The 21,576-nt window shown below is 37.2% G+C and overlaps 1 protein-coding gene across 3 annotated transcripts in view; it reads right to left on the minus strand.

The window, feature by feature from the left end:
* Nucleotides 1-21,576, minus strand: part of Fntb (Farnesyl transferase beta subunit) — a 339,753-nt gene that overhangs the window by 67,140 nt on the left and 251,037 nt on the right. For 2 of the 3 annotated variants that reach the window (XM_067136752.2, XM_067136751.2), the window contains exon 8: nucleotides 11,485-11,593. In XM_067136752.2, coding sequence (XP_066992853.1) covers nucleotides 11,485-11,593 — 109 coding nt within the window. Of the gene's footprint in view, nucleotides 1-11,458; nucleotides 11,594-21,576 lie in introns of all 3 variants that reach the window. The other variant, XM_067136753.2, reaches the window with a different exon arrangement.

The following is a 21,576-nucleotide window of genomic DNA, read 5'->3' on the forward strand; positions in this document are numbered from 1 at the left end:
AAGTAAAATACAAATTCTTATTCATGAATTTATAGAGCAAACTCCTACCAAGGCGCAGATCAATCGACTGAAGGTTAGAGTGTACCAGTACTTGGGTCGCATTCAGGATCTCCTGTCGCTTAAACCTAATCCGAGTTTATCTGTAAATGTACTGAACTTTTATCTCTTACCTCTAGCATCTCTGGATTAAATGATAGCTAGTAGGAATATTGAATATTTATCTCTTGAGGAAAAGGGAAACTGCAATAATCCTATGCCTGATGGTAACCCTAACCCTGCTGTATTCTCCCGCTAATCATTAGTACCAATGTTGTGTAGCTATGCCAGTCCTAGAAGTTCTTTTGTCTCGGTTAAACATAAGTCCTGGTCACAACTCCGTAAGAGAACTGTTTCACAGAGTAAAGAATTTTTCTGTAAATTCCATAGAGGAGTGTATTAGGTTTTTAAGATTTTTGGTTGAGTTACCTGAATCAGGAAGTGTGTACTCTATTGTTGACCTGGGCATTTTTCGGGCACTGTTTCCCCATTGTGAAGGAATTTTAAAAAGGGAGATTTGTGAAGCTATTTCACAGAATCTGAAAGAATGATTTCCATGAATTAGTCCTTTCCAAATGCATCCTTCACTACCTCTGCAAGGTTTAATCCTACAACATTGTTTCAGGACCCAGTACCTCCATGAAAATGTTCTTAAATATATATTTGACCTTAGATTTTTCTGCAAGGTTTTAAAAATTTCTGTACACGAGGAAGAGATGGTCGCTCAAATATTGAAAGGAATATCACCCTCCTATCGGTCGTACCTTTCATTAACTAAGTGCCCTACTAACTCTCTTGAATTGGAAGCCTCTTGCTCCTTTGCAGAAGATGTGAAACATGGGGATGAGTCAAGACCCATCCATCGACCTCCTCCTGTTAATTCAATGAATCCTGTTCCTTCTGTTCCCTGCCAATTAATCAGGAATCCTAATGTTAAGAAGTGCTTTAATTGCGGGTCAAAAAACCATCTTAAAAACACATGTCCTTCTGTAAACCAAAATGTTGGTATTTGCTGCTATTTGTGTAGATCTAGGCAACACCTCAAAAGGGATTGCCCAACTTCTTCTCGAAATCATACCCAATGACTATTTTCTAAATACAGAACATGCAAGCCTACTGAATCAAACCTTTCTGATGATTTTGATGGTGTGGTATGTCCGCAGATGTGCAAAAAAATCTCTGCCAAAGTTATACCCAAGGGTACTTTTGTAAATGTTGAGGTAAATAATGAACCATTAGTCGCTCTGATCGATCCAGGGAGTGTTGCGTCTTTGATTGATTTGAAATGGTATAATTGAATGAAATGTGCTTGTAAACTGCCTCCCTTGAAACATGTTGAAATTAAGTGTGTTAGTGCTAACGAGAACAAGATGGAAATACTAGGGTCTGTAATTGTGAAACTTAGGATTGGTGATTTTACTTGGAAGATGCCATGTTTAGTGGCCTCTAACCTCTCCTGTGATATGATTCAGGGAACCAATTTCTTATCTGGTGTTGGATTAGTCTTGGACCTTCAGTGTAGAAGTTTCTTTGTTTTGTCCTAATCGTAAATTTAACTTAGCTGATGTTCCCTTGCATAAGCATGTTGTAACTTGCGTTGGTAATCTAACATCTGAGGAAATCTCTGACATCGATAAACTGGACCTTCATCACCTGTCCGAAAAGGAAGCTGAACAAGAACATGTACTGTGTAAACAGTTTCCTGAGGTGTTTACCAACAAATAGGGCTTAACTAATGTTCTTGAATACCGAACTGAATTGTCTGACCATACTTCGGTTAGATCTCCTCCATACCGTCTTTCTCCTCCTCGCATGATTGAACTAAAGAAAATTGTTGACCAAATGTTGGAAGATGGAGTTATAAGACCTTCTACTTCCCCTTATGCTTCTCCTGTATTTCTTGTCCCTAAACCTTCTGGTGGATTCAGAGCTGTAATTGACTATCATTCTCTCAATAAAATATCATCATTCAGTCTATTCCGTCGCCTGATTTACATACCGGTACCTGTTTTGGGTGGTTTTCTGGTGCCAAGTTCTTTACTGTACTAGATCTCAATCAGGCATAGTTGATGATCAGGCAAATAGGCAGTGTGTATTTTTGGAAGGGCTTTTGGAGTAGGAAGACCTGGATTCATAATTATTAATTTTGTTTTTTCTTGGTCTGTAAATAGGTATGGGGTGTTCTTTAGGGTCTGTCTGAGTAATCGTTGAATTCTCTGGGTGGGATCCTTTTTGACTGTAGAAAATGAACTGTCTGAAAGAAATTCCTTGTTTTACTAATGTATTAATTTCTATCCATTACGACGGTAGTATTAGCTTTGTCAACTTTCGTGACAATAACATCGTTGTTACTGATTTTCTTTTTAAGTGCATATAATTGTTTTTGTTCAGGAAATAAATCTTTGTTATTGTTATAGTTAGTGGGGTTGATTGAATTTTCTGGAAAGAAAATGTAGTTTAGTTTCTTTTTTTGATTCTATTCTTAATTCATCTTGTTTATCTATTGCCATTTTGTTAATGGCTAGTTCAGATTCTGTCATCAAGACAGTGGCCGTGTTAAGTGTATTAAGGTTAGAACTTCATAACGAAAGAATTACAAGTCCCAAGATTCTTCGACATCCAAACTGATCATCTTGAGTTCCTCCTTCAACGACAGCTAAGTGCATTAATTTATCCATTTTATGCATTATCTGAAACTTTGATCACAATTGTGACTATTTCTTCTTCATCTTTATAGTGTCAAAACCACTATCTTTTTGCGACTTTTTTTACAATTTCTATGAACTATTTGATATATTGTGCAACTCGTGCTCTTCGTTGATAATGGGTCGAAACTAGTACCTAATAAATGTTTCTTCTGTAAAGTAACCCACTTTACTTGAATTTATATTGAAAAGGTGGAACTACTGTACTTTTAATTTTAATTGTCTTTCCAAGCAATCCATTCCTCTAACTGCATTCGCAACTGATTGGAACTTACATGAATCTTTGAGGCTTCCATTTGGTCTATCGTGTGGTGCAGCCATCCCTACCCGGATGTTGGATTCCATCTTTTCCGATATCTAGTTTAAGTTCATATTCAATTATTTAGATGATCTCCATACATTCTCTGCAACCTTTGATGAGCATCTAGAATATGTTCATGAAGTCCTTGAACGTCTAAGAAGCGCTGGCCTCACAGTCAAGCTCTCTAATGTTGCCTTCGCTAAACCAAGGATGTCATTCTTAGGGCACATTATCTCATCGGAAGGGGTGTTGGTTGATTATACTCGCACCCGGGCCATCACCGATTTTAGACCACCCAAGGACATTAAGGGAATAGCTCGTCTCATTGGAATGGTAATTTTTTTTTAGGAAATTCATTCCTAACTTTGCTGAAATCGCTGCTCCCCTCAATCATCTAATGCATAGAGACGTCAGATTCATCTGGGATCGTCCTCAACAGGAAGCTTTTGAGGCGCTAAAATCCGCTCTTATGAATGCCCCAGTCCTAGCTATTCCTGACTTCAACAGGCACTTCATTGTTCAAACGGACGCTTCGTGTAAGGCAATCACTGGTGTGTTACTACAGGAGTACGATGAATGGCACAGACCTGTCGCTTATGTGTCTAAAATTCTGACTAATTTGGAGAGCAAATATTCTGTGTATGAATTAGAATGTCTAGCCGTGTTGTTCGCCTTAGAAAAAAATTGTTTGTATATTGAACAAGTCAACTTTGATCTTGAGACTTACAATCAGGCTCTCTCTTGGGTGTTGAATAGACCTAAAAGAACAGGGAGACTTACTAGGTGGGCTCTCTGGATATCTTCATTTAGTTTTAATGCCAAGCACATTAGGGGGTCGGAGAAAGTCATCGCTGACAGTAAGTCGGATTTTGTTGGAGATAAAGATATTGGAGTGAAGTCTGATGTTGGAAACATTGAAGGAGTTGGTACTGTTCGTGTTGGTGCCATTTTTTCTGATCTTTCCATGATGTATCATGAGCTTAGTGATCATCAGAAACAAGATCCGGAACTTTAGAAAATTATGAACAAAGTTAATTCTGGGATTCTAGTCAAGCCGTACTCCTTATCCAAAGGGGTCCTCTAAATGTTAACATTTTAACTCAGAGTTGTCAAATTTCTCCTAATTCATGTTCACTCATTTCAACTCTTAGACCATTTCAATCATTTTAAACTTAGAGATACATTGTTCTAGTGCACTGCCGTGTATAGTTTTTTATATATGTGTCTATGTCTGTTCTCAATTTTTGGATGAAGATGACGCAGAAATTGGCGTTGAAACTAGTCCTAATTATTAATTAAAATGTTGTAATTCAACCATTATAACATTGTTTTGTATTGAAAAGGTGGACCCATAAGTTGTTCCCATTTTATGCAGGGTTCTTGCCTTTAGGAATTTCTCCATATCATATGTAGGCTACTTGTGGCTTTGTTCATGCCAAAAACAGGTCCTGTCACAGTCGCCACTAATTTGTTTTGATGGTTTAATTCCATTTCCAGATCAAAATCTACACACACAAAATACAAATCAATGTTTACACTACTGTTTTTTCACTGCCTTCTTGACAACAAACAAAGCATAGCCTGCCCATAGCACAAAGAAAAGAAAAAAGATTAACTCATAAAATAAAATAAATAATAAGTTATTTTAAACAAGCTGACACTGAAACCTCCCCTTACCAAAAAAATAAAAAAAAATAAAAAAATGGGGTCATAAAAGATTTTAACAGATATTCTGACTTGGCTTCTCTGGCTGATTTGACTCCCTCCAATACAGACGTGAAAAAAGAGTCTGCAGATGAAAGACTTCTATTATCACTTGTAATCTGAAATTGCACCATCAGAGGAAAAATCAAAGTGACTATTATTCTTGACTAAGGAGCATTTATTACCTCAGAATTTATGCACGAAGCATGTTTTTAAGCAAGTACCATTTTTAAATATGACCACTGCAGTGCTTCAATCGTCGTTCAAAGTATGTGCGCTCAGTACGTACATCTGCAAGATAGACACGTTCAGCATTATGGAAGTATTCGCCCGTATTTACATTTGTTTGTGCGCATTGTCCCCATCAATTTTGTGCTTTTTGAGTGTTTAATTATGTGCATTAACAGCCAGAGTCATTCATTTCATGTGAACGAAGTTTCATGATCATTCAGTCAGCTGTTCAACCAGTTGGAATTCCAAGAGTATTGATTTTTCTCTTCACCCTCATCGATCGATAACGTGATGATCACATGATAAGCTGGCCTGTTCCAACGTTAAACCCACTGCCTCTTGCGTTCGCTCGCCTGTCTTCATAAAACTTCTAGAACAATCCGAACCAATAACGAGGTATGAATGCGCGTGCACAAGCCAATAACAATTATTCCGAGAGCCACACCTTCAAATGAGAGGCTATAAAAACTCAGTGTTTTCCTTAGATCACCCTCTTATGCGTCGAGAAGTCTATGAGCCGTTAAATTACAAGTACATTTGAACGTCTGGCCTAGCATGACCTTGTTCTAAAATTTTTGTGTCAGTTTCAGCTCAGAAGTAACTTCCGAAGAACGAAGTGGCCTACCACCAGCATAATATCAACACCAATTGCAGGATGTCTACCTTACATTCAAGAGGATCGATTCATCCGATGTGGGACTTGAAATCTACAGTAACTATGTAGTGCTAAACATGTAAGCGCCGCTAACATCGGAGGGAGATTGTGATAGATATTTTCAGCATGCGAGCTGTAATTGTATAAAATTTCAACCCCACGTCAAGTCAGTTTTGTATTTATGTCAATATTAATGGCAAGTTATAGGCTAGGTATTCATTTTGTATTGTCAATATCACGTATGACAATGCAGGAATACTGTGTGTATTTGTTGATGTATTAGAGTCATTATTTGGATGCATTCTGTATCCGAAAGTGGGAAATCTTGGTAACACAAGAAAACTAAATACAGAGAGTGTACAACGTGTTGTTTTTCCCCAAAATGACGATGTCTCCCGAAAGGTTCAAGGAGTCAGTGCGCCAAAGTTGAGTGTCACAATTTCAAACGGCGTGCCACATGTGATAGATATGTAAGATTGGGATTAGCTAGTACAGAGAAAATCATGTGACTTGTGGAAGTCTATTTTATGGCTGGTTTGTTGGAAGAGAGGGTTTGTTGGTGTTGAGTAGTGGAAGTATTGAGATCGAGTGGTTGTCCTGCTTGAAGTGTGTGCATTGTTTAGCCATACTGTATGCTGGTGTCTGTCCGTTGGAGATTGGTTTCATCTATGATGTCCGGTTGGGACGCACTGCATGGTTAGATATCATTATATGATATCTACACTAAATGTTTTATACCCTATGAAGTGCTATGCCAATGCACTTGGCAGAATACAACACGAGTATGATTTCAATATAAAACAGGAAACCAAGAACTTGTCACCTAAGTTATTGGGGGGTATGGCCGAGGTATGGTGGCATTTAACATCAACCTCCAACTACAATCAATCAACCGCTACAGATCAATTCGATATGGTGTAGTGAGTTATACCGGATAGATTTGCGATCCCATTATTCAGATAGCCAGATAACATACAATTTGAGTAAAGGTTTTGTGTATATATGTACAGTGAGTTTGGCGTGAGGCAAAGAACGGAGAAAGTGTGAATACAGTGTTGATAGAAATGGTCGTCGTACCAGCTAATTTATTAAGCTTGTTATCATGACATGTAAATTCTGTGTGGGTTGTAAATAAGAAGAGATGAACATTGTATGTCTGATGTAATTTATGATTTATATTACTGAGGAGGTTAAGTTTGTAAGTATATGTATATATTTTAATGGACAGTGTCAATTCCTGCAAGAATATAACCTTCCCTGAATGTCCTAATGCCTTTACTTTCAGTTCAACACGTCATCAGGTTAAGAAAGCAAGTCTGGATATCGTCAGCCTATGACCCCACCTTGGAGGACAATTTATTCTCATGCTTATTACATATTGTGTATCATTAAGTACATTGGTACCCAATCAGTTTTCTTTTAGTTCCGTTCCACAACAGTGAATTAAATGTAGATGTATTGGGGAGTCCAGAAAGCTGTAGATGCTAGTTGGGTTCTACAGCAGTTTCGTTTACATAATGAAAATAACAATAATCATAAAAATCATTGTCACCTGTGTGTCATCAAGAAAAGACAGCTGAATTTCATTTTGGTCTTTAAAAAATGAGTATAGTTTTCTTATTTTGAAAAATGAAGAAATAAGGACTCAGGACTCTGCTGGAATTTTTTATGTAACTAGAAGAAATTGTTAATTTGAATATGTTTGTAATATTTCTTTTATGCAATTTACGGAAACCTCAAGAATAATATTTGGGACTTATGAACTTTTGAATATTTTTAACATTGCAAGAGCAATTAAGTGATCTTTGTATTTAAATTTCATTCAGTTGTGTTGTATTAGTGTTGTGTATCAGTTAAATTTATTTCAAGAAGATTATATATTTTTAATGTAATTGAAAGAAAATTGTAATATTGTGCTTTGGCGAAACACATGCGGTACATAACTTTTGGATCAGTAGGTACTGCACGTGGAGAGATTAGGTGATGCAATTCCTCTTGCATCAGCAGGTTAGGAAATAACCATATATGGTCATGTAATTGGATTGGTCAGAATAACGACCTTTCCAATTGGCGAAAAATGGGAATCCAGAGGAATTCGGTGTCCTGTTGGTTAATTGTGATTTGTCCATTTCTGGCCTTCTGCCGGCTTTGCATGTGTAATGCGTGTTGTTGGCGTCTTTACCATCTGACCTACCTCACGAGCAGGTGTGCTTGAGGACTAGCTCTGTCAGGGTCTACAGTTTCTCGCGGTAAGAGCCAATTTTCTAATTCTTTTCCATTTACTTTAATTTCGGCCTTTGTCACCTTTAACATAACTTTCCGTTATTTTATTATTTTCCGAGTTCATTTTAATATTATTATTATTGGTGTACGCGCTCCGTAGTTGCTACACTGGTATCAGCTCTTGTGTTATGGAAGAAGGGAAGGTTGACGATAATCGTTCTCAGCTAACTTTTGTAAAATATTTTTTTTTAAATCTTAATTTTGAATATGTTCCTCACATGGTTTTTTATAGATTGTAATTGTTAGGTGTGCATTCTTAATTCCTGTTTATTTGTTTTTCATAATTCTTGCTCGATTTCTATACATCACGAGGGAGCTGCCTATTATTTCCGACTGAGGCAGTCAAATGTGTTTTTAGTTCCAGTTTTACCTTGTAATTAATGGCTGGATGAAATGGTAAGTCATTATCTGTAACCAATTTTTCTGGTTTATTATCAATTTTCATTAAATTTTCTTTGATGGCAAGCCAGTTTCTTTCCTATTTTAAGAGGCGTGTATTCCACAGCACTTTTTGCAAAAATACTTTGCACAATCGCGGTCACCTTCTTCATTCATTAACCCCCACATCACTGTTTTTGCAACTGCCTTCCACTTCAATTTTGTCCCGCCCTCGCTCAAAAAATTGTTCTCAGATTCGGTAACACTTATTTTACTTACAGAACAAGTCAACAAATAAACATCATTATCGCTACTGACACACAACCATCCGTAAATACTATCAGGTTTCATGTTGTGACTGGTGGACACCATGTTGGTAACAAATATAAACACAACAGCAACAAACTATCTTCAAAGAAACAGCAACTCAGTTAAAACAAATTAACAGCAGATGCCAGCACAGAACAGAGAAATGTCCAGGCTAAATACTGTGTACAGCTCAGTGCCATTTTTGCTCCAGCATACAAAAGTTGTGTCGGAATAGGTCCAACATAGGACCGGAACAGAAAATTAATGATGTTTGACCAAATGCAACATTGGACCCGAAAGGGTTAAGGTCCTTTTATCATAACTCAAGATGTATCAGCCAATGATAGAACATTGTTGAATTTCTAGAACCTTAAGAAATTGTAACAGCTCACTTCTCATAGACTTATTTTCAATGCCACAATGAGACACCACCATGCCAAATCATAATAATTCAGTCCTTGAACAGCACATCAAACCATCGATACCTATTTATAGGTACTGGAAAAATTACATATTATTTTATCAAAATTAGCATCTATTTTTACAAAAGTTAATATCAATTTTTTGAAAATGAGCATACATTTTCTGAAAATTAGGTTTTTTACAAGATAAAACATGCTTACAGTCAACATTTTTTTAGGGTCCACAACAAATCAAAATGCTCAAATCCACAAGAAAAATCTATGTATAAATGGAAGCATTGTAAAAGGTTTAGCATCGCCCACCTTCAAGTTACACCTTCTGTCCGGATTCACTCATCTCATTCATAAACAAATGTGTATTTTTATTCCTTGTTTAACAACGTGTGTTTTTTTTTTTTTTTTTTTTTTTTTTACAGGTATGTTATAGTGTAATATTTATATTGAAATTGTGTGTTCGAAAGACTGAAAGGCTTTTAAAAGTTAAAGTTAGATTTACAACATGTGACAAAGTTCGGTGAATAGTTCAGTACTATCAACATAGATGAACAATGTACGACAGTGACCTTACTGTCCTTCAAAATAGTCCCCTCCCATAACTATGCACTGCTGAGATCGGAGATACATGTCCTGGAAACTTTGCAAGAAGGCTTCCTTTGGGATGGTGTTCAAAACCCTTGTCACGTTTCGTTGGATATCACGAATATCATCAAATCTCTTTCCTTTCAAGGCGAGTTTGAGTCATGGAAATAGGAAGAAGTCTGGAAGATTGAGATCTTCCGAGTATGGGGGATGTTCAATTTGCACCACCCCCTTTTTTCCCCATGAACTGTTTGACGATATTGGCTGTGTGTGGGCGAACACTGTCATGGACAATAAACCATGAACCTTGTTGTGCGTGCTGGGGCCGTACCCTGCGTAGACGTTTCATGAAACAGATAAAAATTTCAATGTACCGTGCAGGATTCAACGTCATTCCTTCGGGTAGAAATTCCTTGCAGATAATGCCTTGGCTATCGAAAAAGGTGAGGAGCATGGTTTTGATGTGTGACTTTTCGGCTCTGACCTTTTTCAACGAGGGGATCCCGGAGAACGCCATTCCATGCTTTGCCGTTTCGTTTCAGGGTCGTACATGAGACACCAGGTTTCATCCTCAGTGACGACACAGTTCAAGAAATTTGGTGTCGCATCCACCGTTTCGACAAAATCCCGTGAAGCCTCTAAACGTGCCTGCTTCTGATCGTCAGTCAAGTGATGTGGCACAAGACGAGAACACGTTTTCCTCTCCCCTAACTTCTGGGTAACGATTTGTTGCACGGATGCACGGTTAATCTGGAGTTCATCCACTATCATGTGCACAGTTAATCACCGATCGTTCGTGATTAATGTCCTCACCTTCTCAATGTTTTCGTCACTGACTGCACTCGCAGGTCTTCCGCTACGGGGGTTGTCAGAAACCTTTCCTGGCCTCCTCGAAAACGGGCAAACCACTCGTACACACACTTCAAGGACAGTGCTTGATCTTCATAAACACGTACCAGCAATGCATGCATTTCTTTCGGTGTTTTGCCAAGCTTAAAACAAAACTGTACATTGACCTTTTGGCACACTGTATCAAACAGGTCTTACACGGCACACACATGATGCTCAACTGAACAACGTTGGGAGCAGATGGTCAAAACCTGCTGCTACGCAGGTGCAGCATTGCGTGTCGTCAGTCTTGCCGGATCGACCGTTCCGACTTCATTCACCGAACTTTATTGTCACAGGTTGTATGCTCTTCGCCTTGTGCACAATGAAGTTCAAACAGGAATGACGGGAAGTGGAATCATACATCTTGCGCCTTGCAAATATTGTTTATCAGTAATAATCGATTAAAAAGTCACATGACTGTGTGTAAATCAATTATTAATCGATCAATTCAATTAATCGATAATAAATTAATCGATAGTAAGGGGTGCAAATTGGGTTTTGGACATTTTTCTGCCGATAAAGATGGTTTTAGCTAATGCATTTATAATGAATTACCTACAAAATCACGAGTATTTGCTTATTTTGCATTATTTGAATTTTCAGTTGAAATTCGGATTAAAATTCAGGGCTACTGTAAAATACAAAATTTTTCTATCCCTACCTATTTATTATAATGGGTTACTCAAGAGGAATTAATTTAAGTCGCCATTTGGAAAATGGAGGGCTCAGGTTCTATTCAATTCAATCAAAATTTCATGCACAGTCAAATCATACTACATTGTTTGAAATTCTACTCGATTGCTGATGTGCTTAGAGAAGGGAAGATTGAACAACTTGAATAAAAAATCCAATTACCTCTCAAAATAATCCCTTACACTCCAATAAAAATTACCTATCAACAGTTAAAATTAAATTAGTAAAACAATTCATGCTTGACATGCTTGAATACTAAGTTGGACTTTACCCACTGGATGGCTGAAGTTCACTCACTTGTTGGGCTTGTCAAGAAGGCCCCCGGCGGTGCTCTGGCAACATATCAAGATGTATTCTTGCAGAGCCTGCTGCTGGAATAGCCAACTTGTATCCAGGTTTGTCAAATCTATAACAGCCAAGCCATTTCAAGACAAATTCAAATTACTATTTAATATTTATCGATAAGTTTATTACGGAAGTAACTGCCCTAATAATTAAAAAAAAAATTCACTCTGGAAAGTTAAAAAATCAAAAAATTAAAAAAATTAAAAAATGATCTCTAACAAGTTCTTATACGAAGGCTATGCTGAAGTATTTAGGAGCCCATAAACCGTAATTCTGAGGACAATGGGATTCTTTTCATTTGAAAGAGCTATGTTTCTCGACCTTGGAATGTGTGCACGCAATCCCCCCAGCAGTGGTTCCTCCACAGCGCGTGAAGAAAGCAGAGTCAGTGCTGAGCTAGACACGGTGCAAGATGGATCTGTCACACTGCGATTTTTGCACAATGAATTTTTATGATTATAAAAAGAATTTTAAGTGCCGAAGAATGCCATTCTTCTTTGCTGCATGTTTATGGTGAGGCTTCCCCTTCTAGGGCCACAGTTGAAAATTTGTTTTGCGACTTTTCAAGGGCTTGGCAGTCAATTGAAGATGAACCTCGCCCCAGTCACCCGACAACAGCTGTGACTTCGGAAAACATTGATGCTGTAAGGAAAATGATCAAAGAAAATCCACATCTTCCATTTTGTGGCATTGAAAGGACCCTAAATATTCGGTCAACAGCAGCGTAGACCATCGTTCACAATTATTTAGGCTTTACCAAGAGATGTGTCCGTCGGGTGCCACATTCCCTGACAGAAAGCCAAAAGGAGGCGAGAGTGGACTGGTGTCATTTCATGCTAGAAAAATTCAATGGAGGGCGGTCCCAAGACACCTACAATATCATCACAGGTGACGAAACATGGGTCTACCATTATGACCCTGAAATGAGAGACAGTCTTCTGAGTGGTGCTTTCCAGGGGGGAAATCACCCACAAAAGTTCGAAGAAGTGGGGAGCCCTGGAAAGAAGATGGTGGCAACTTTTATGACGAAAATGGGGCATCTCACCTCTGTGACCTTGGGCACATGTTGTACAGTCAATACTGAATGGCACGTGAATGACTGTCTTCCCAAGTCCTCGCCACATGGAGGTCACAGCACCCGAAGTCCAGGAGTGGGCACCTTCTACTGCATCATGACAATACATCTGCGCACAGGGCTGCCAGAACAATGGACTTTTTGGAATAGGAAAAAGTGCGAGTGTTACCTCATCCCCCATAATCACCTGAACTGGCCCCATATGACTTCTTTCTGTTCCCTAAGAGCAAGGAAAAAATTGGTGGGCAGCGGTTTTCGTCAGATCAAGAGGCCATTGTAGCATACGAGAGTGCACTAAGTGATATCCTGAAAGCAGCTTGGACTGAGTCGTTTTCTAAGTGGTTTCAAGGAATGGAAAAATGTATACATGCAAATGGAGTGTAGTTTGAAAAGTTGTAATTGTTGTTTTGCAAATACATTTTTTTCTTACACTTTGGTAAAAACTTACGGCATAGCCCTTGAACTGATAAATACAGCCGTGAGTTTTACACAACTGCACATCATCTAGTAATGTTGGTATTTACAAGCAACATGAAAAAAAAATTACGGTCAAATACTTTTCCTATTGGTTTGTGGAGTGGGTTACTGTAGCCATGTCCTAGTCTGTGAACCATGGGCAATAGCCTAGTAAGTGGTTTTGAGAGTCAGAATACCTGTCATTATGGAATAGGAGTAGGTATCTTGGATATATTCAGAGTCATGGCCCTGCTTGTGTTCAGACAGCTAGGACTATACAATATACCAGGGTCCCTATACCGTTAAGAAGAGAATTTCTCAGGGGGACTATGTATAAGCATGGCTAGCACCGTACTTCACAGAAATAAGCTGAGCATGCTCAGAATGTTTTAAGAAAGCCTCAGACCTAAGGCAGTCAAGGAGTTCCACTTCCATTTGACAGGACAAAGACTCCTAGGAAACAACTTGGCGAATGCGGTGGAATTTGATTGGATGCTATAAATATTAATGGGGCTTATGAAAAAATAAAAACAGAACTGGCTGAGTCAGCAAAGAGGATCAAGACTGGCTTGAGGCCTGGGTAACTGCCCTGGGCACCTCAGCAATGAACGAAAACATGTTTTTGATTCAATGATTTAGGATAAATTTAGTGTGTGTTCACAGTTTGCACACAAAAATCAACAATTTTTAAAACTAATTACAATAGAAGTCCACTATAATGAGTAAGGCATATAAAGAGAACCCCGTTATAACAGCATTTCTTGCCTGTCCCTTCAAAATTCCTGTATTAAACTGTGTATTATCCTTCGGTTGCAGTGAGAGCCCTATCACTGATGCATCTGTTATCACGAGCAATTAAGCAAGCGTGAATTTTTCCGTTAGCGATATTTAAGTATCCAGCAGTTATATTACATGCAATTATCATCTTCGGTATAATTTTCTCGCTATGTCCACTAGCAAGTTCTCTTGTTGACATTCAAAGGTGATGTCTGAGTCGATTAGTAATACCCGTCGACTGCCGTTCCGTAAAGAAAAATGGGAATGGAAGAGAACGACATGTTTTCGTAATAAAATGCGTAAATAATGTGTACGATAACAGTTAACTTGTTAAAAATAAAGGCTGAATTAAAAAAATCGCTTAATTTTAATGCATAGTACTGCAATTAAGTAAGAATTGGATACACCTCAAGATATGGCAGAGGGCATCACCGATTTCAGAGGTTTTATATTTTCTTGCATCTGGCTGAATTTCGGAAAGGCTATTATCATGTAAATTTATAGCAAGAAGGTTATCATTTCTCTGCTGGCACTCGAAATATGTTTTCATTATACATATAGTATGGTTAAGTTAGGTTAGGTGATGTTGTTTGAACAAGAAAACTGAAACGTTTGCCGCAAAATGCAAACGTTTGCCACAAAATGCAATCGATCATCTTCTGTACAGTATTATTTTCTCGCTATGTGCACTTGTGAGCTCTCTCACTGAAATTCAAAGGCGATGTTGGAGTCGCTTACTAATACCCATCAACTGCTGTTCTGTAAAGAAAATCAGAAATGAAAGAGGAGAACATGTTTTCGTAATAAATACGTAAATAACGTGGTCGATAGCAGTTGCAAATCGTTATCAATAAAAGGCTGAATAAATGATCGCTTAATTTTAATACTCTACACTGAGATTAAGTAAAAATACGATCACCTCAAGATATGGCAGAGCGTATACTGATTTCTGAGGTTAGATTATATTTTCTCGCGCCCGGTTACATTTTGGTACGGCTATTCCCATCTAAATTTATAGTGAGAAGGTTATCACTTTTCAACTGGTGCTTGATATATGTTTCCATGGTACATATACGGTTAGGTGAGGTACTGCTGTTTGAATAAGGAAACTGAAGCCTTTGCCACAAAATGCGAACTTCGGTAGTTTTCTCGCTATGTGCAATTGCGAGCTCTCTCGTCAACATTCGAAGGCAATGTCCGAGTCAATTAGTAATAACCGTCAACTGCTGTTCTGTAAAGAAAATTAGAAATGAAAGAGGAGAACATATTTCGTAATAACCACGTAAATAATGTGGTCGATAACAGTTGTTAACTCGTTAGAAATAAAGGCTCATTAATGATTGCTTAATTTTAATACTCTACTCTGAAATTAAGTAAGAATGCGATACACCTCAAGATTTGGCAGAGCTCATCACTGGTTTTAGAGTTTAGTTTATATTTTCTCGCATCTGTTTAAATTTCAGAGATCTGGTTTTCCGTGGTTTCCCATTTTCACACCATTTAACGTCAAAAACTTCATAATGGTCCGTATTGAAAAAAGATTTACATTCAAAAACAGAGGAAAGGTTATCCACCTGTTCAATACTAGTTACAATGAGTTATCATTAAAATATCACATTTTATTATTCCATTTGGTGGGTACTGGTTTCGGCATTATATAATGCCATCATCAGCCCAAGATTTAAGCAAGCAAGGACACTTAATAAAATACATATACATGTACATAGATAGCTAGCTATGGTAGTAGCGTTACATCATAAAACATTTGACCACATAATGTCTCTAAAAACACATCAAAATTCTGAAATTTTGGATTTAAGATAAGAGTTTTTCGTATGTACAATTCAGTATGTTCTTATCACCCAATAATGTTGATTAATGATTTCTATGTATAGAGCTACAAGTTATGTAAGATCTTCATTTTTTCTTTTTTAACATCTATATAGTTAAATGACGATTATTCTATTGCTCTTGAATACCATATAGAGTCCTTGAGAACATTCTAACGTGTAAGGTTAAATCCTATATACATAATTATTACATTTTAGAGTATTACTGTACAGTATAAAATAGAGAAGACCATTGTACATTCAATGTAAATAAAAACAGTTCCTCTTGGTAAAACACAGATATTAATATTTAGAAATTTCATGATCCGTATTGAAGTGGGATTACAATATTTGAAATTAAGAGGGTTCCTCCTATTCAATACAAAGATGTATATTAACGTGAAAGAATCATATCGTTCACATGAGGTACTAGTTTTGGCACCAAATATGTGCCATCATCAGCCACAAAGTCAAATTGGACAAACACAATAAAACCTTAAAACAACTTTAAACACACTAGAACATCTGCATGGATGAATATGAAATATGACTTTTAAAAAACTTTAAAAACACACTATAACACTTGCACAAATGAATATAAAATAAAATATGGTACATGATGAAGTTGCATTTCATTTTAAAATCCGTTAAAATGATGACTCCGTTGTTGTATACCCGTGGCAGTTTGTCCAGCTTGTATATATCTTTAGTCTTCTAAAACTGTTAAATTATGCTGCGGAGATTAATGTCATGTGAAGTTGACACTATGTGTGTTCTGTAGTTTGGTTCCGACAAATAAACGTAAACATGAACTTGGTTAGATCCTAAGAATTAATTCCCACTTCAATATGGGTTAACGAACCTGGGGAAAAAATTAAAAGTCGAATTAGGCAAAAGATAGGAAGGAAATATCAAAAAGAAAAGTCTAGAAAAACCGAGAGAATACTAGAAAACGAACTCACCTTGAGCAGCCTGAGTGATCGGCGGACGGAGCTGGACTGATAGATGCGATTATAAGGTTAAGGGGCGAGACAGAAGGGAGGAGAGGGGAGGGGTAGAGGCGGAGCAACTGTCACGGAGCTAAGGTGGAGCGGAAGGATGTGGTAGTGGGGGTAAATGATGTGGATATGTACTGCGTATGGTTTGAAAAATCGAACTGTTTTTAGGAGGTCTAATATTTCTTAACCATTTAATTAAGAGATCATAAAGAATATTAGATTTCTCGGTATTTCATTTAAATTATAGTTAGGGTTGAAATATTGATCGCAATGAATGAAACAATTTTCGACAATGTTCATAATTGGCCCTTTGTTTGCTATTTGAAGTATCTCAAAATCATGTTCTATATCAGTAAACTTATGATTAGAGTCGTGAATGTGTTGGCCTATAGCAGAAAATTTGTTATATCTTACTGCGTTGACGTGCTCTGAATATCTGGTTGTGAAGTTGCGTCCTGTTTGTCCCACGTAGGAGGCGCTGCAGCCGATACACTTGAATCTATAGATTCCAGATTTGGAAAATCCGCGAACAATATAACTTTCATTTTCTTACCTCCAATGGTTTGGTGAACTTTTCTCTGAATCTCGTTCATCACAGTGATGAAAAGAAGAGGAGACAGAACACCACCCTGTCTTAACCCAGATTTTATATCAAAGGTTTCAGTCATTCCTACAGGTGTTTTGACTTTACTTCGGGTATCTTCATACAAATTCTTGATCCGGTGTATCATGTCATCCTGTATTCCAATTTTCTTCAGTGCTTCCCACACCTTCTCTCTATTCACTGCATCAAATGCTTTCTTGATATCCAGAAAGGCTAACCACAAATCTCGGTTGTGTTCATAGAATTTTTCCATTAACTGATCGCAATATTAAATATTAAATCAATTGTTGATCTCCCCTTCCTGTTTTTAAAGTTGTTTTAAAGTCATATTTCATATTCATCCATGCAGGTGTTCTAGTGTGTTTAAAGTTGTTTTAAGGTTTTATTGTGTTTGTCCGATTTGACTTTGTGGCTGATGATGGCACATATTTGGTGCCGAAACTAGTACCTCATGTGAACGATATATGATTCTTTCACGTTAATATACATCTTTGTATTGAATAGGAGGATCCCTCTTAATTTCAAATATTGTAAAACTCAGATAGCCATTGTAAACTGGTCAGATGTTTAGAGCAGGTGGACAGCTTGTTCTTAGTGTAATTGTTGTTGGAATCTTACTGATATGTCTTAACTTGATGAGTCATATAATAATATAGGCTAAAATTTCAGTAATATCTTCAAATATAGGTGGGCTGAGGCCAAAGGTTGACTTTTTTATGAAACACGATGTTCTCAATGTTCAAACGTAACCTTAGAGGATCTTAATTCAACTGGACCTAAAAGACAACAATACCTGTGTAGGGATAACACGGATCAAGAAGGGTGTTAGGCGATTTTTGAAAAGAAAGAACAGAAAATCACCTCAAGCACCACACTATCAACGAAAGGTTAAAACAGGACTGGCGGGCACCACTGCCGAGCGATCTGTCAGACAACAAGCTGCATGCATCAACGGGGAAACGTGGCGTGGTTATCATTTCTCTATGTGCACTTGAAGTATGTTTTCATGATACATATATGGTTAGGCGAGGTAACACTGTTTGAAGAAGAAATCTGGAATGTTTGCCACAGAGGCCTCTGGAGTGATACTGTATTTTAAAAAAAATGAAATTAAACCTACACTTTCATGTAGTATCGGATTTCAAAAAAATAACAAATGAGTAAGCCATGGTGTGGATATCACCCGTGAAAATGCAAATTATGAACAAACCGATTGCTGTTTCATACTGATTTTAATGTGTATGGGGTTTTTTCCCAACTTTTACAAAAAAATTGGATATAACGACAATCCGTTATAGTGAGTCAATTTATCGCTGTTATGAATTCTCGCTATAAAGGACTTGTACTGTATAGTAAAACCATGAATTACCCCAACACAAAATTTACTACAGTACTTTTACTACTTATGATGCTGTTACCTGCAGACTGTGGTAACAGGCTAGACGATATCCTCAAATTCATCATGAACAACTCTTTCCAAATGTAAATAGATCTTTGAGAATTGTATTGCTTATGCCAAGTGTAGCATCTGGGGGAAATATCTTTTTCAAAATTAAAAATTAATTTCATATTAAGTGCGGACAAGATCAGGTTTTTGCAGAGATGTGGAAATACACCGGCAGTGCGACTCAGACATACCTCCATATGATATTAATAAAGAATTGGATATCAGAAACATTTCCAGAACAATGGACAACAGCTACAATTAATCCAATTCATAAGAAAGGTAAAAGAAGTAATCCAGAAATCTATAAAGGTATTTCCATCCTTGACTGCAGGTATAAGATTTTCTCTGAGATACTATATAATTGGATTAAAGAACAACTTGATCAAGAGTTAGCTGAATACCAGGGAGGCTTCAGACCTTGGAGAAGTTGCTCTGAACAAATAATAACTTTGAAGCTAGTCATGGCATATTACAGAAAACTAAAATAAACAACCCCCTTTCAATAACGTTTATAGATTTCAAGAAAGATTACGACTCCATCCAAAAATTATCATTATAAAAAAATTTAAGACATTTTGGACTTCACCCAAAGTTAATCAAATTGATTGAATTTACTACAATACGATTTCTAAAATTAACTTCAGAGGAGAACTTTATGAACCATTCTTGATAACAACTGGTTTAAGGCAGGGTGGCGGATTGTCACCTCTTCTTTTTAACTGCGCACTAGAGTATGTTATGAGGGAATGGTAAAACAACAACTTGAAAAATATAAAAAATTAGAACCCAGAAGGATAACATACATCTGAACTGTCTAGGATTTGCTGATGATCTAGCTCTTCTGGCCAATGATGTTCAGGAAACAAAACAAAAAATAAAATCTTTACAGGAAATAGCTCAAAATATTGGTCTGAAAATTTTATTTTAAAGAACAGAAATTACGCTAACTCAACTTCCGCCTGCAAACAAAATTAAGCTGGATGACCAAGAAATAAAAATTGTAGAAAACTTTAAATATTTAGGTGATATAATCACATATAACCTGAACGAGAAACCAGCATGGCAAAATAGAATAGATAAACTGGTTAAAGCACAGCATGTTACAAACAATGCATATAATAAGAAGTGTCTCTTAATAGCAACCAAACTGAAACACTACAAAACAGTCACCCAGCTACAAATTTCATATGCAAGTGAAATATTATTCAAAACAACAAACACAGTTGCAATAGGTAGAGTACTCAAGTTAGAAAGGAGGATAGTGACAACCTGTTTAAATAAAAATTATCAAGTAAACGGAGCCTGGAGACTAGCTTCCAATAAAACGGTTTATAAAGAAATAGAACCTGTGACAGGCACAATGAAAAGGAAATGAATATCATTCTTAGGGCATCTAATATGGTAAAAAAAAAAAAAATAATAGAAAAATTATGAAAGAGTAATAGTAAGAATAATATTAGATGTATCACAGAAGACATGAGAGAGTTACATATTACAATCAAAGATTTAAAATACAAAACAAATGCACTCAACATATTGAAGATAAACACAGTAGACTACAGATGAAAATCAACAAGCAGAGAATAGGAAGAGCGATTCCAGAAGCAGAAAGAAAATTATATTCAGAATGGATGAAACAGTACTGGGCAGACAAAAAGAAGAAAAACCTCCATAAACCTGACTAAAGGAATCCTATGTTGGCTAAAAAATTGAAATACTAATAATTAAGCATGGCACAGGAAAATCTTGCAGGACTTATCTCAAGTGAACTTGATATTCTAAAAAAATATACATTAACTCAGTTGTAAAAGATTTTTCAGCAAAAAAGTCTTGCTGTAAAGTACCTTTGTAATTTTGAAATTGAGTAACCTAGATTTAATTGTAATTTTGAATTTTCTGCAGTAAGTTTTTGTAAGACCCGGTGTGTATCATCTGGTAAGGGTCCCAGCTCAGGGTTATGAGTGAAGACCTCAACGACATCAACGGCGGAGAGGGTGACCTTCTGTACGGCGGAGATGTTGGAAGAGGCAGCCCTGTACATGGGGATTAATACGTGTACAACACACAAAGGGCACGACGGTTCCACATGTTAGTGGCGGTACCCCGACAGCGTCTGTTCCCCATGTTAGGGGCGGCTGAATTGCAACTCACCAACACGTCTGGCAAGCGTGGTGTTTTATTGCCGAACACCTTCCATAAACTCCTATGACTTCGAATTTTCAAACGAAACTACCCCAGGTGAGTAGAGTGAAAGACTCAGAATCTCACACTGACAATACGTCAGTCTGCCTCAAGGATTCTGGGGGAGGCAAAAATTCGAAAAGAACGACTAAAAAAGTAAGAATAGCCACATACAACATAAGAACTATGAAACTAGCTGAAGACCTTGAAAGGCTAGAACAAGAACTGCTTGACATAAAATGGGATATTCTGGGTATTTGTGAGACTCGCCTTCAAGGAGAAAAAGCTGAGACCCTTCCATCAGGTCATGTCATCTTACGTAATAACGGGGATGCTTCTACACATGGGGTTGCTATTCTTGTCAATAAAAATATCAAAGAATTCATACACAAGATGATTTGTGTCTCTTTCAGAGTGATATATATCGTCCTCAAATTGAATAGTAAATTCTCCATACAAGTCATACATGTCTATGCTCCAACCAGTACTTCTGACGAAGAGGCAGTGGAACAGCTGTATGAAGATATCACCAAAGCGAAAAATTCAGAAAAGACACAACTCTGTATCATCATTGGAGACTTCAATGCAAAAGTGGGTTAAAAGGAAATCGGAGACCCAGAGAACATTGGTACATATGGACTAGGCGATCGAAACGAAAGAGGAGAAAGATTGCTAGA

Source organism: Anabrus simplex, chromosome 1 (genome assembly GCF_040414725.1).
Source record: "Anabrus simplex isolate iqAnaSimp1 chromosome 1, ASM4041472v1, whole genome shotgun sequence".
NCBI lineage: Eukaryota > Metazoa > Arthropoda > Insecta > Orthoptera > Tettigoniidae > Anabrus > Anabrus simplex.